Genomic DNA, 15,300 nt, shown 5'->3' with positions numbered 1-15,300 from the left:
CCTCATATAAATGTAGAGTGTCAGTCTTGCCACCCTGCAGCAACAGCCTTCTAAGAGGGCCGGCCATGAGAGTCACAGGAAGTCACAATTCCAGGGCTGTGTAAACAAGAGTGGTGTTAATAAACCCACCTTAGCAAATGATGTCACCTCTCTGTTTGTCAGTAGATAGCTTGTCACTTCCCCATTGACACCTCTCTGGGAGCACTTCCCTCTTAGGATTTTTGTTTCCTTGGTCCAAGCCTGGAGAGATTAAAATCATTGCCACCCTTGCCTGTTTGGTAAAAATCCTGTCACACTGCAAAACAGGGAGACTCAATAAAACCTTCCGTGTATTTCAGCTCAGTGGAAAAAAAAAATGAGGAACTTCTTGAAGGAGTTTCCAAAAAACTAGTTGGTGATAGAAATAACAGGGTGGGCTTGGTGATGCCCATCTGTAATCCCAGCACTGGGGAAGTTGAGGCAGGGGGATCATGAGTTCCAAAATAGCAAGACCTTGACTCAAAAAGAAAAAAAAAATAGGGAAAAAAAAACCAAAACAAAACACATATCTCATTATTTGGGGCCTTTGCCTATAAGTACTCAAATATTAATTTCTATTTACAAAATGTTAACTTTTTAAAGCAGGCATAAGATAACCTTAATAATCATTAACATAACCCTTGAAGAGCAACAATTTTGACTTTTCCGGACATCTCTGTTATCATAGTGTACATTCCTAGTGTTGGTTTGCAGTCTAATTTAAGGCAGGCTTGTAACGAAGTGTTCCTCTTGTTAACACATATGTGCATTGGAAAATTCGCCAGTGTTACATTTTTTTCATAGGTATTTTGGTTTATTTTTCCATTCTCCTAGATGACAAGATTCTACAGATCATTACAGAATTGATAAAAACAGAGAATAATTGATGCTGAGATCCATGGTTAACTGCTTTTAAAGTGAAGACAAAGATACAGGCCTGAAATGATGTGAAGATCGACTATCCATGAAGTATTTCATTACCTGAAATGTTGGTACTAGCCATTCACTTGAAGATGATGGGGAAAAAAGCACATACTTTCAACATGGACTTTTCTAGCTCCTTTGTAATGATGATGATGTTTGGTGTATTTGCCATGACATTTACAATAAATTCTTTGGTATCATTCATGTTTTATGCATCTTTGTGTCACAGGCCAAGGCCAGTCAGTGTCTACTATCTGAAATTTAACTGCTTTGATTTCCTGCGTGACCGTCCCATCCAGTAGCAATCCTTGACATTTGGAGAATCAATTTAAGTTTTGTCCTATTTCTTAGTTAGGGTTTCGGTTGCTATGAGAAAACACCATAACCAAAAGCAACTTGGAGAGAAAAGGGTTTATTTGACTTACACTTCCACAGTCCATCACAAAAGGAAGTCAGGACAGGAACTCAAACAGAACAGGAACCTGGAGGCAGGAGCTGATGCAGAAGCCATGGAGGGGTGCTGCTTACTGGCTTGTTCCTCGTGGCTTACTCAGCTTTCTTTCTTAACCGCTGAGTCATCTCTCCAGCCCCCTCACTGATCTTTGAAACTCTATTTTCATTACTTAGAGGGATTTTCTCATTTCCCAACAAATTTCAAGTACATTTATTTTTAGATTAAATGTAGAAATCTTATACAAAAATAAATAAATAAATGATTTGTCATGGACTGGCCCACCGGGAGTACCACGACCGTAGGAGAACCAGGGCTTGGGTAGTGAGGAAGGCAAGGATTCGGCGAATGACAGACAGACAACACACTCAGAAGTGGTTTGAATCAACAATGATTATGCTAGGAACCTACCACTATGACTTGAGTATTACGATAGGTGTTTAGTTTTAACATTCATTGGTGAATGAGTAAAGGACGCTGCCCTTTTCACCTTTTGTGTAGAGGGAAGTAAACGTAACACTTAGTAGCCATCTCTAATTTTAGGTGGATAGTGGCGTAGGACCAAGGAATTAAAAGCAAAGAGTCGAATGTGACTATAGTTTGGAGTCTCTAGCTAGTCCCACTAAGCAAAATGCAACTGTCATCTTAGAGAGGTAGGCAACTCTGGACACATGGAAGCAAAGGAACCCAGTCCTGCATGTAGAGCTAGTGTTGAGTTTGGGTCTCTTAAGCCTGAGTTCTACATATTACTAACCCTATAATTGCCAGTTGGGTCTGTGGATTAGAAACTGATATTATGATTTAAAACCTAGGCAAGCACTGTGCCTGGACCTCGGAGCATTTGTAGATGGCTCACTTGTGCTGTGATGATCTTGTCAACTTGATGAGATTTAGAATCCCCATTAAGCATGTCTGGGGAGGGTTTCTAGGTTGCGTTAGTTGAGGTGGAAAGACCCACCCTGAAGGTAGGCAGCCCCATTCCATGAGCTGGGGACTTAGACTGAAGAACGGGAGAAAGGGAGCTGAACAGCGTCCTTCACCTCTCTCTGCTTCCTGACTGGATAGATGCTTCCGCCGCCATGCCATCCCAACATGATGAACTCGACCCTTCAACTCTACCTCTAAATAAAGTCTCTGCTTAAACTGCTTTAGTCGGGTATCTTGTTGCCCCGTGGGGAAAGTAAGTCACGTGCGTTCCTGCAAGTGGATACAGAAGCAGGAGAGTAATGATCTTATACACAGATGCAGTAAGACTATGGAGGGAAGCAATTCCTCAGTCCCCAAAGACACCGGGAAGCACTGTTCCTGGATGATCGACTTCAACATCCAGGCACGCTACACGAGAAGAAACGCAGCCCCGCCATCAAATCCATATAGCTAATATACTTAGAGGCTGGATCCTATCACATCCTGAGGGGTCTCCCTGGAGCCTCTTCTCATCTTCTCAAAAGCTTATACACCAGACGGAGGTAGCGCACACCTTAATCCTAGCACTTGGGAGGCAGAGCCAGGTGGATCTCTGTGAGTTCAGGCTATCCTGGTCTACAGAACGAGATCCAGGACAGGCACCAAAACTATGCAGAGAAACCCTGTCTCAAAAAACAAAAACAAAACAAAACAAAAAGCTTATGATGAGGCTGCCCTATTTTGGTCTGTACCCCGTGATTTGATTTGATTTTGCTATCAGTGTCCCCAGGTCTTCTCTGTGTTCAGGGCAATGGTATGTCTTCTACACCACTGTAAAAAGCTAGAGTGGTGTATAAAACATTATAAAAGCACAAGAGGACAGCCACAGCAGCAAGGTCCAGTTACATCCTAGCAGCAGCAGCAGCTTTAAGGGCTTCCTTGAATACTTGGTCGTAGACATGCTTCTTCCGGTAAAGGGTGAAAAGACAAGCTGTACTCTCCAGCAGGCTGTGAATCATGCCTCAAGAACAAAGACACCGCCACCCCAGAGTCCGAGGCCAACTGTTCTCTGAACCTTTCTCTTCGTCAGCCAGGCGGCCCAATAGACAAAACTGCACTCCTCAGCAAAGGTAAACTTACCTGTCTACACGACTGGTGCTCTCAGGGTCAAGGGCAGACTGTGACCACCCTTCTTCATATAGCTTCATGCTTCCTCTGGCCTCAAAGCCTTGTTTCCTTTCATATCACTCCTGATTCTCAATTCGTTTTTACCTCTTGGAACACACTGGGGGTAGAGAATCCTGCCTGTCTTGTACACCACAGACTCTGCCAGGTGGACCCCAAGAAAAGACACCCAGCTCTGGGGGCTCTGTCCCCTCCACATGGCTATCCTCTCGTGGCGTTGGTTCAAGGGTGGGTTGGGGTTTTCATTTGACTCTCCTTCAGCATTTAAGAGTGGAGAATGACACAGAGGACGGACACCACACTGGAATCCTGGACTCGGCTTTGAGTCCTGCGTATTGCATTTAGGAGCTGTGGAAAGTTAACTTTTGAATCTGCCTGATCTTGTTCTCGAACCTAAGAAGAGCCTGAGCCTAACTCACCTGGAGGAGGCAACAACTCCAGGCTGCAATGAGGTGCATCCTAATAAGCTGAAGGGCACAGCAAACGCTGACAATAGCTGATCCATCTGTCCCCACGGCCTCTCTAGCCCAGTCGGTTACTCCCTCCGATTCCTCTTCTGGCCACAGTGACCTTCCTTTCTTGCTCCTCCATACACCAGGCCTACTCAGGCCTCAGGACCTCTGCACTGGGCAATTTCTCTGACAGATGCTGTTCCTGCAGTTGTCCACCTGGTCACTCCCGTTACAAGTCCTTGCTCAGATGCTACCTTCACACTCTGCTGCTGCTGACCATTAATACTGCAGCCCAACCCATGTCTTGTCTGTCTTTGTATAACCGTCCTACACGAGCTTCATGAAGGCTGGACAGTGCCAAAACCCTAAATGCCAAAGCCAAAGCAAAGCCAGTCTCACACCCAAAGCTGCTATTCCGATGTCATTATTGGCTGGGATTTGCATTTGTCTCCTCCCAACCTCCCAGTGTGGTTATTTTCAGTGATGGCGCTTTCAAAGGCAATTAAAGAGCCAAGAGAGCTCCTCTCTCCCAAAGGGGATCAGGCCCTCTTACAGAAGGTCTAAAAGTGTGTGTGTGTGTGTGTGTGTGTGTGTGTGTGTGTGTGTGCATGCTCACGTGCACACTCAAGTGTGTACATTCATGAACGGAGTCCAGAAGAGGATCCTCCATCCCCTGGAACCTGACTTACAGGTTGTTGTGAGCTGTCAGACATGGGCGCTGGAAATTGAACTCAGGTCCTTTTTTGTTTCTTTGTTTTTTGAGACAGGGTTTCTCTGTGTAGCTTTGTGCCTTTCCTGGGACTCACTTGGTAGCCCAGGCTGGCCTCGAACTCACAGAGATCCGCCTGGCTCTGCCTCCCGAGTGCTGGGATTAAAGGCGTGCGCCACCACCGCCCGGCCGAACTCAGGTCCTTTAAAAAACGTGTTGGTTTAAATGAGCTTGCCCCCTATAAGTCTCATGCATATGAACACTTGGTCCCCAGTTGGTGGCTATTTGGAGAAGATTAGTACAAGTTGTGGCCTTGTTCCTGGAGAAATATGTCCAGGGAATATGGGGGCAGGCTTTGATGTTTCAAAACACTCATGCCGTTTATATGTTTATATGTATATATGTGTGTGTGTGTATATATATATATATATATGTATATATATATATGTGTGTGTGTGTGTGTGTGTATGTATGTGTGTGTGTGGGGGGGGGTAAAGGGATTAGTTAGAATGGTTTACAGGCTGTGGTCTAAGTAGTCCAACAATGACTGTCCCCTGCTGGAAAGGCCAAGGATCTGGTGGTTTGGTTCACAAGACTGAATGCCTCAGCCGTCCCACTCTGGTGCTGGAGTTCCAGGAAGGTCCTAGAGAGCTGCCCGTTCTGTGATGGAATCCTGAAGAAGTAGGTCAAACACCAGTGAAGGAAGGGCTCAGGAACAGGACAGATGAACTTACCAGAGAGGGCAAGCAGGCGAACATGAAAGATTCCTTCTTCTGGCCTTTAATGTGGGTTGACACCAGACGACATGGACCAGATTTAGGGTGGGTCTTCCATCTCAAATAATCCAAGAGAAATCCTCCCAGGTGTGCTCAGCTGTTTGGGTTTTGGTTAATTCCAGATGTAGTCAAGTTGACAACCAAGATTAGCTATCACAAGAAGGTACCAGAAGAGAAAACACATATCCCAAACTGAAAAAAAAAAAAAAAACCAAAAAACCAAACTTATTTTCATCAGCCATTGTTGGTGGCAAAAAGACATATATGTTATATCTTAGCTAGACTCTCAAATAATTGTGGCAGGCCCAGGTCCTGTTGAACACTTCATGAGCAGATGACATCTGATGTAATCCCCATGACAGTCTCAAGGGCCACTCTTACCGCCGCCACACCCTGTTTATCAACAGCTAAGGAAACTGAAAAACAAGAAAGCTATGTGATTTGCCCAAGGGTCACAGTTGGTGGCTGCAGCTGGGCTTGGAACCCAAGCACCTTAACTTGGAAGTAAATGCTTAGAGCCATTGTTGGGTACTGCCTGTGCCCGACAGATTGCCACAGGTGGGCGGGAGAGAGAACGCATCTACGCACAAGTTGAGCGTGTGGACTGAACCCTTCATGACCTGGGGATTGGCAAGACACCAGGAAGGTGGCTATGAGAAGAGAGCCGTTTCCCCAGGTGGACATTGAGCCATAGAAGTCAAACATCTGATTTAGAAAATGGCCTGAAAAAAAAAAAAAAAAATCCTACCCTTTGTTTACCAAATACCAGCAAAACTTGTCTGACTTCAAGTACTTTACATACCACTCAGTTTTGGAGCTTAAGCATGGTAAAAGAAAAGATTCAGAAGTAAATAGAATTTTCATTGACATCAAACTGAGTTTAAAGGTTTACTAAGGGCCCCACAAAGTTGTCTAAGGTGGGTGGCAACTCACTGGTTTTGTTTGCCAAAAGAAGGTACCAATGTAAATGTGGTGTTCCTGCGTTTCCCCACCCTTGAGCTGGGGTAAGAGAAAAGTGGAGCTTTGTCTTAGGCTGAAGTTCCAAACTGGGCAAAAATAAATCCCCAAATCGTTGGCTCTTTCCTATTAATAAAATATTTCCTTGTATGTTTTATAAACTGTGCCTGCGACCAACCAGGTCCAATCATGGTTAAGTAGCTTTCATTGTAAAAAGCCTGGGTGTAATTAGGTTTTACGTTATTAAAGTTGTTTTTCATGTAGCTTCTTTAAAATATATTGGGCCAGGCTGGAGAGATGGCTCAGAGGTTAAGAGCGTTGACTGCCCTTCCAAAGGTCCTGAGTTCAATTCCCAGCACCCGCATGGTAGCTCATAACCATCTATAAGATCTGATGCCCTCTTCTGGTGTGCAGGCAACATGCAGACAGAACACTGCATACCTAATAAATAAATAAATCTTTGGAAAAAATGCACTGGGTCCCAGTTCCAGAGAGGTTAACAAACAAGTTATAGACCTTTCACAGGGCAAATGAAAAGCCCTGGAGTTGGACCAAATCAGTCATACCACAAATACTGAGGAGAGTGTGACACCAATTTCTCAGCGACAGTCCAGGGTAGAAATTTTCAGAAGGTAGATCAACAGACCATAGTGTGTGTAGGGATGCCAGCTTACAAGTCCCATCTACAACTGCATCCAGAAAGACTGAAGCAGACTGAGGCACAGAATCTGCTGGTCATTGTTGATGGTACTATTCACCCTCATTCATTGATGACACAGAAATTCTCTTCCCCCACCCAACTTCATTCTTTTTTTTTAAAGATTTATTCATGTTTATATTTATTCATATTTATTTTATGTATATGAGTGTTCTGTCTTCATGTGCATCAGAAAAAATAGTCTGACCTCAATACAGTTGGTTGTGAGCCACTATATGGTTGCTGGGAATTGAACTCAGGACCTCTGGAAGAGCAGTCAAGTGCTCTTAACCACTGAGCCATCTCTTCAGCCCCCAACCTTATTCTTGAGGCCCCAGATTCAAATACCTGTTCATCTTCCCCATGTGGGTTCTTGACAGACATCTCCAGAATAACAGGCTCACACAAAATCCTCATCTTCATACAAGCTTCCGCTTTGAGTCTTCGCCATCTGAGTGAATGACAATACCATCCTTTCAGCTTCTCGGGCTGGGAAACTTGGGATGAGCTTTTGCTCACACTCTACAGCTTTACGAAAATCCTGTTGGCACATAGTCAAAATATACCTGCACTCTATCCGCTTCTGGCAACCTCTCCAAACCCTGTCCTGGTCCTAGACTCCATCTGCTCTCACCTGGATTCTCTCAGCAGCCTCTTCAGTGGGGTCCATTTCTCTCTGTGTCTTCTCTACCACCTGTACGTATATATGTATTCTCAGTCTGGTTTGAACTTGAACAATGCTATACATAGGAGTATGATGTGAGTCGTATATATAATTTAAAACTTATTTTTATTGTATGTACATGGTGTGCGTGGGGGGGGCTATGAATAGTGAAGGACAATTCCGTGTAGCAGGCTCTCTCCCTTTTTTTTTTTTTTTTTTTTTTTTCTTCCCGTGACAGGGTTTCTCTGTGTAGCTTTGCGCCTTTCCTGGAACTCACTTGGTAGCCCAGGCTGGCCTCGTACTCACAGAGATCCGCTTGCCTCTGCCTCCCAAGTGCTGGGATTAAAGGCGTGCACCACCACCGCCCGGCTGGCTCTCTCCTTCTATCTTATGTGGGTTTTTGCCCCAAGCCTGGTGACCTGAGTTCAACCCTTAGGACCCACATGGAGGAAGGGAAGAAGTAATCCCCCAAGTTGTTCTCTGACCTCCAAACATACACCATTATACTTAAGCACCACCACCTAGGAAAGAGATGTTACAAAATTTATCTTTAAAAAGGTGGCTGATACTAGTAGAGGATAAGTATTTGATGAGTGAGCAAATAATTTAGTAGAAGTAAACATTGCTTTTAACAATGAACACAAGCTACCATTCAGAGAGTGGAGCAAGGTGGTAAGACTACTTTGCTTTGCTCTTGTCTACAGAAGGAAGCACCAGGAACCCCAAGTACTGGAGAAGGGCCCTCTTCCGGGAAGCAGCAGGTGGAAGTCCTAGAATAAATTCCAGTGCTCAGCTTTTTTTGTTTTGGTTTGAGACAGGGTTTCTCAGTGTAACAGCAGCCCTGGCTGTCCTGAAACTTGCTCTGTAGACCAGGCTGGCCTTGAACTCACAGAGGGCTGTCTGCCTATGTATCACCCTCATTAAGTTCAAAACATGCCGGGATCAAAGGCGTGAGCCACCACACCCACCCAGCTCAGCCCTCAGCTTTGAAGGGACTGTTAGATGGAGTGCTTACATCCAAGTTCAACCAGTTGGAATCAAAGTTTCTGTTGGCACTAAAGGTTGAAACAGATAGCAAAGCCTCCCCTGTGTGGAAAGACTTCATAGCTGGTGGGGTGCTTTAAGCCAGAAAACCTCCTTTGGGGTGTCTTTTCTGTCAGATTCCATGAAGCACAGCAGATCTATGCGCTATGTCAATATTCAGTCAGATCTTGAGTGAGGATTTTTTTTTTAACTAAACAATTGAAAATGAAAGACTACTTGTTACTCTTGTGTGTGCCTTTTTTTTTTTTTTTTTTTTTTAAATAGTGTGTCCTTTAATACTTGGGTCCTGGTTGAGTTCGAGCTAAAAGACTTGGCTGGAAACTTGCAACATTCTTTTTGACCTTACCCAGACTCCTGGAGGTTTCAGTTTTAATCACCTCCTGCTCACTTGCCTGGGTGTAGAGGCCAGACTCCGAATTCTCGGGGTCTCCAAGCCTCTAACACTGAAACCCCTTTAATCTATTTCCTAAATATAGTTGAAATCTCTGATCTCTACTCTCATTCTCCCCGAATCATTTCTGGCATGAACTACTAAGCCTAACTTGCCCCTTTCTCTCATTTTATTTTTTCAGTTCTGGAGAATTGAACCCAGGGCATCACACATTCTAGGCAAGTTCTGGACCACTGAGCAACAGCTACAGCCTCCAAGTGATCCTTAAACAAGTGACATGTCCCCTCTTCAGTGGCTTCGGGTAACATCTAAGTCCTTAATGTAGACACAAAGCGCTTCACACACTTGAAGTAAATGAAGCATGCATCGAGAATGGAGGCTCAATTTTACTACCAATGACCTCGAGCTTTACTGCTCATGTGTGCCTCCGTTTTCTCATCTGTAAAAACGGGTACAATAGAAGCTACCTGGTGGAGATGTTGTTAACAGCGAATAAGTAGAATATGCACAGAGAAGAACGGGACCTGGCACGTACGTTTTATGTAACTATTAGCAATACCCTCCCCCGGCTTCTTCTTACCCCTCCCCCCTTGCAATGGCCATTCTGCATTAGGCAGGCTGTTACACACATCTGTAGGAGATGCCCCAGGATTTTGCTTCCAGCTCCTCCTACAGCCTTTTTTACACAGAATATTCTTGCCCAAATGCTTCTCTTTTCTTCTGTCCACCCACCTTCCCTACCTTGGTTTAACGATCAATGTTTGGCTACCCTTTCCCAGAACAGCGAGGCCGATCTTGCTACGAAGTTGCATGGCACCCAGGTAAGTCCTCCAAATATCAGGATGCCCCAATGGATTTGAATAGCCTGTTGTTACAGTATAATGCTCCATGTAGTATTTAAATTTCAGATAAACATTTTTTTCTTATGATTATGTCTCATACAATATTCAGGACATACTTATAAAAATGCATTTGTTGGGTTGGGGATTTAGCTCAGTGGTAGAGCGCTTGCCTACCAAGCACAAGGCCCTGGGTTCGGTCCTCAACTCTGAAAAAAAAAAAAAAAAGATTAAAAAAATGCATTTGTTGTTTATCTGACATTTGAATTTAAATGGATATTGTAAGGTTCCCCCCGCCCCTCATGCACTCCGGCAACTTTAAAACCAGCAAATCCTCTATTACCACACTTATCACATTCAATACATATGACAAATGGCTCTTTACCCCACCAGAACATCAGCTTTATAAGGCCCTGTTCAGCCTCCCTGTGTTAGACACAGCAACAAGCATTCCACAAACACTGAATGGATCCAACTTGCTGAAACTCAGGCAACATCTGTTGAGATCCACCCTAAGTACAGACAAAACTCCTGGAAAACAAAGTATTTTCAGCACGGGGGGGGGGGCGTGGGTGGAGGGGGCGATTGTGGTGGGGTGGGGGGCAATTTACCTCCAGTGTAATAAATAACATCGTTGACTCCTAGGATCAGCTTCAAAATCATCCCACCATTTTACATTCAAGAAGGACATTCCAGTTTTTACATCGATTCCACTTGACCCTCGAGGCAAGTAATAATATTATCCTTTTACAGACGAGGACATAGAGACCGAGTAACGCCTTGCTGAACATGACCGTTAAATAGGAACACTGGGCCCTTACAAGTTTCCTTTGTGCTCTTTCCAGCTGGACCAGTAGGCAGACTCCGAGTTCCTGATCCTACCCCCCTCACTCTTCTTGGAAGAAGTCTGATAATGAGACTCCCTTTCCGTGGATTCTGTTGATCTTCCCATAAGGTTAGCTACCACCAACCTGAGAGGAGCCAGAAAGCCAGGCACTTGCAAGTTGAAAATGTTTCTCAGGTGAGTCTCAGCCTACCCCGTGGTGTCACAGGTGCTGCGGTTTAACCGGGAGACCAAAAGCTCCTTCAGGATTATAGAGACTAGAAACAGCGGCGAGAATCTGAATCCATGCTTTTTTTCTCTCACGGTCTTCTCTGCCGGGTTTCTAGGGGGCAGAATTTGCACGTAGACTGTAAAAACGTTTCGGCTCTCTTTGTTATTAAGTGAGGATGGCCAAGTGTGCAGATTTCATGGCACCTAACGACCTCATCCACTGGAGTGCTTCTGTGAAGTTCTGGCTGAGCTTTATCTAGGTGTCTTGCATCTGGGAAATGATTACAAGGTCAGTCAGTTAGAAGCCTCTTGTTCCCCAGGGTCCCTTCTCCTAAAGTGTTACAGTCTCTCCCGAGGATTCAAGGTAAAGAAGGACTCCAGCCTGGGTCAAGACCTGAGTCTGGAGTAAACCAGTTAGGCCTGGAGAAGGTGTCGCATTCTTTCTCTCCTGCCTGTGCGCCCCGCCCCCAGCTCTGCATTCCTGTTTCCCCTCCACCCTCCCCAGGGCGCAGGGCACAGCCTGGAAAGGCAGAGTTAGAAGCTAATGACCTAAAGCAGAACACACTGTGAGCAATTCGGCAGAAATGCCACCTGTGACATTACGTTCTTAAACGGCTACAGCCTCGGTTTTTTTTTTTTTTTTTTTTTTGGCTTGGGATGAAAAGTGAGGAACAGAATATCCAGAGGGCAGTAGGCTTGCTGTGCGACGATCGTTTGAGACAGTTTTCCACGGTGTTGGATCACAGATACCTGGCAGGCTGAACAGGCTCCCACGTACAAACTTAGCGGATGCGAGTAATATGTCAAATCTCTGCTCCCCGAGACCAGCGGAATGGAATGCAATAGACTCAAATGAATTCACAGTCCTTTTATATGGATCTCTGAAGAAAACTGTCCTGACAGAATCTAGCCCGATTCTTGGTCGGGAGCTCAGATGCAGACCCACCTGTGTAGGCGAGGGTCGGCATAGAAGATGATCACACCAGTCCAGACAATCTAACCAAGGACAAGGAGCTGTCCTGTCTCCTGGGTGCAGCCTCCCCCCCCCCCCCCAGGAGGCGGCTGAACCGCTCAACTTGGCCCAAGGCTCACCCAGGTGAGCCGTGGTCTTCAAGTGCTGCCACTCAGCGCGCGCAGCTGGCGCCAGGACCCGGGCTGCGGTTGCCAGGGTGACGCGAGACGCGCGCGGAGCCCGCAGCTGAAGGCGGGTGCGAGGCGCGAGTTTGCAACGCCTCCTCCCCACCCCCACCCCCCTCGCCCCTGCGCCATCGCCGGAGCCACGCGTTGCCGGCACGCGAGGGGAGTGGCCCTGCCTCCGGGAAAGCGCGGCTCGGGGGGCCGCTCGGGGCTCAGCCAGTGAGAGGCCGGGGGAGTGGTGGAGGGAAGGCTCAGGCCGGGTACTTAGAGCCGCGCTAGCAGCCGGACCCGATCTTCCTCGCTTCCCTCGCGCGGACGCTCAAGGCCCGCCGCAGCCGGGCGTTGTGGGCGCCAGAGCGGCTACCCCGTTGTATCATGGTGACCCCTTGTCCTGCCAGCCCGGCCAGCCCCGCTGCGGGAGCCGGGAGGCGGGACAACCATCAGAACCTCCGCGCCCCGGTGAAGAAGAGCAGGCGCCCGCGCCTCCGGAGGAAGGAGCCGCTGCGGCCGCTGAACGCGTCTTCGCTCCCGGGAGACTCCGGCGTCTGCGACCTTTTCGAGTCCCCCAGCTCCAGCTCGGACGGCGCGGACAGCCCAGCGGCGTCTACGGCGCGGGACTGCAGCTCCCTCCTCAGCCCTGCCCCGCCCTTGACCGCGCTAGATCTCCAGACCTTCCGAGACTACGGCCAGAGCTGCTATGATTTCCGCAAGGCGCAGGAGAGCCTTTTCCATCCGCGGGAGTCTCTGGCGCGACAGCCACAAGTGAGGCCGTTGGCAGAGCCAGACCCGGGCCATCGCGCTTCTGCCTCTCTCTTCTTTGCTGCTGTCTGCCCTTCGCAGCAGCGCCCTAGTCGTTGCAGCCCCATTATCTGCCATCATTAGGAGCAAAAGGGATCTTCGAGGATTTGGGCCACTGACCTCACTCTTTAGATGGAGAAAAGTGGGCGGGGGGGGGGGATACCTGAAGTCTGTACGTTAGTTCCGGGGGCTACAGGAATTTATTAGAATGCAGAGGAGTCCAACAGTTTCTAAGTTAGAGCGGGAGCTCCTAAATTTGTTTGCACATCTGCAAAGGGACCTTTCCCCACCCCTGATGCACGCTGTACAGTACCGAGCGCGAGCCCAGGCGTTCCAGGGCTCCTGGACTCAGCCAGGTCTGCACTCCCATGTGTTTCCCATTTTTCGGTGCATTTAGCCTTTTCTCTCTACCTCGGTTCGGCGAAAGCTCCCCGGATTATCTTGGTCCCCTGCTGCAGCACGCTTCCCCTCTCCCTCCCGGCAGGTGACAGCAGAATCTCGCTGTAAACTGCTCAGCTGGCTCCTGCCGGTCCACCGCCAATTCGGCCTCTCATTCGAGTCTCTGTGCCTGACGGTGAACACTCTGGACCGTTTCCTTCTCACCACCCCGGTAGCTGCGGACTGCTTCCAGTTGCTCGGGGTCACCTGCCTGCTCATCGCTTGCAAGCAGGTACCTCCACCAGGCGCAGGGTGGGGTGTGTTTGGAGCCAGCCTCTCCTCCAATGGGCGTAGTTCAGCGTTGGGTGGCTGGACTCATCTAGGCAGACGCTCGCAGATCTTTACAGATCGTAGCCTTAACTTCGTATAGTTTCACAGAGTGAACAATCCCTACAGACCTCAAAGCCAGCCTCCCACCCAAAGCTGTGTAGCACTTCTGTCTCTGGGAAGCATGCTTTTAAAATCTCTATTTCTGTGTGTGTGTCTCTCTCTCACACACACATACTGTCTCTGTCTTTCACACTCTCTGTCTCTATCTCACTGTCTCTCTGTCTCTGTGTCTATCTCTCACATTCTCTCTCTCTCACACACACACACACACACACACACACACACACACACACACTTTTTAAAAGTTAGGCTGTAGATAGAGAAGCTGTACCGATGTGTGGTTTAAGGGTGGAATCGTGGAAAGGTGTGAGGCTGGCTGGGAGGATATAGAGCTCAAGTCCCAGTTTCTCCCTGATTTAAGGCTGGGCGGGCTTGGGGCCCAGGAAACCTCCGGGCCGGGAACTAGAGTGTGCTCTGTTGCAGGTAGAGGTGCACCCACCTCGCGTGAAACAGCTCCTGGCCCTGTGCGGTGGCGCTTTCTCTCGGCAGCAGCTCTGCAACCTCGAGTGCATCGTGTTACACAAGCTGCACTTCAGCCTGGGCGCGCCCACCATCAACTTCTTCCTGGAGCACTTCACTCACGCTCGCGTGGAGGCGGGACAGGCTGACGTCACCCGGGCCTTGGAGGCGCAAACCCTGGCTCGGGGCGTGGCGGAGCTGAGCCTGGCCGATTATGCTTTCACCAACTACACACCTTCCCTGCTGGCCATCTGCTGCCTGGCGCTGGCCGATCGCATGCTACAGCTCCCTCACCCGTTGGATCTTCGCCTGGGAGAGCACCCAGAGGCCGCGCTGCAAGACTGCCTGGGCAAGCTGCAGATGCTGGTGTCCATCAACAGCACCTCCCTGCCTCACATACTGCCTCCCCACATCTGGGAGAAGAGCAGGCTGCCCCAGAGTTGGAAATAAAAAGCACGCCCTTGGGTTTCTTTTATTCCCCTGGCCCTGGCTCTGTGCCTTCAGGAGAGTGTGCAGTATTAATCCAAAGAGAAGCAAGCTCAGGACCCCTGCTTGTAAATAGTGTACAATAGTGGGATCTACTTATTTTTCAGTACACAAGGGCAGGGAGACAGTCCTGGCTCGTCTAAATGCTGCTGTTGTCCGGTCTGCCCTTCACAAGTGATTGATAGTCAGTCAAGATGGTTGCCAATTTCAGAGTCTCTCCTTGCTCCTGACGTTTTTTTTTTTTTACTCTGTAGTTAGCAGCTCTGTGAACACAAGCCAGCAAGATTTTATATGCCACTGTTCCAGTAATCAGACAAGTCAAGGTTGCTTGTCTGTATCTTAACCCCCTCCAGTCTGGAGGCCGTGTCCCCTCCCCCACGCCAGTGGCCCAAGGAGTGTGAGACAGAAGTCATTGTAGTCTGTGTTGATCAGAAGGGCAGTGCCTGCCACTCGCTGATATGGATCTGGGAAGCTTGGGGTACCCAGGTAGGCATTACCAGCAAGAGACAAAGCAAGAGACATCCC

The 15,300-nt window shown here is 47.9% G+C and overlaps 2 protein-coding genes across 2 annotated transcripts in view; both read left to right on the top strand.

Annotated features, from left to right (window-relative positions):
- Dhx29 (DExH-box helicase 29) overlaps positions 1 to 1,144 on the top strand; it is a 47,858-nt gene extending 46,714 nt beyond the window's left edge. The window contains exon 27 of the mRNA XM_059276742.1: positions 853 to 1,144. Coding sequence (XP_059132725.1) covers positions 853 to 905 — 53 coding nt within the window. The 3' untranslated portion in view covers positions 906 to 1,144. The remainder of the gene's footprint in view (positions 1 to 852) is intronic.
- Positions 1,145 to 12,296: 11,152 nt separating this feature from the next.
- Positions 12,297 to 14,778, top strand: Ccno (cyclin O). The gene is made up of 3 exons (XM_059276408.1): positions 12,297 to 12,966; positions 13,487 to 13,672; positions 14,254 to 14,778. Exons 1-3 carry the CDS (start codon positions 12,580 to 12,582, stop codon positions 14,737 to 14,739), a joined length of 1,059 nt encoding a protein of 352 aa, XP_059132391.1. The 5' UTR covers positions 12,297 to 12,579; the 3' UTR covers positions 14,740 to 14,778.
- The last annotated feature ends 522 nt before the right edge of the window (positions 14,779 to 15,300 follow it).

This window comes from Peromyscus eremicus, chromosome 11, assembly GCF_949786415.1.
Source record: "Peromyscus eremicus chromosome 11, PerEre_H2_v1, whole genome shotgun sequence".
Classification (NCBI taxonomy): Eukaryota; Metazoa; Chordata; class Mammalia; order Rodentia; family Cricetidae; genus Peromyscus; species Peromyscus eremicus.
The sequence above is the reverse complement of the archived record's forward strand: the minus strand, read 5'-3'. Positions and strand labels throughout refer to the sequence as shown.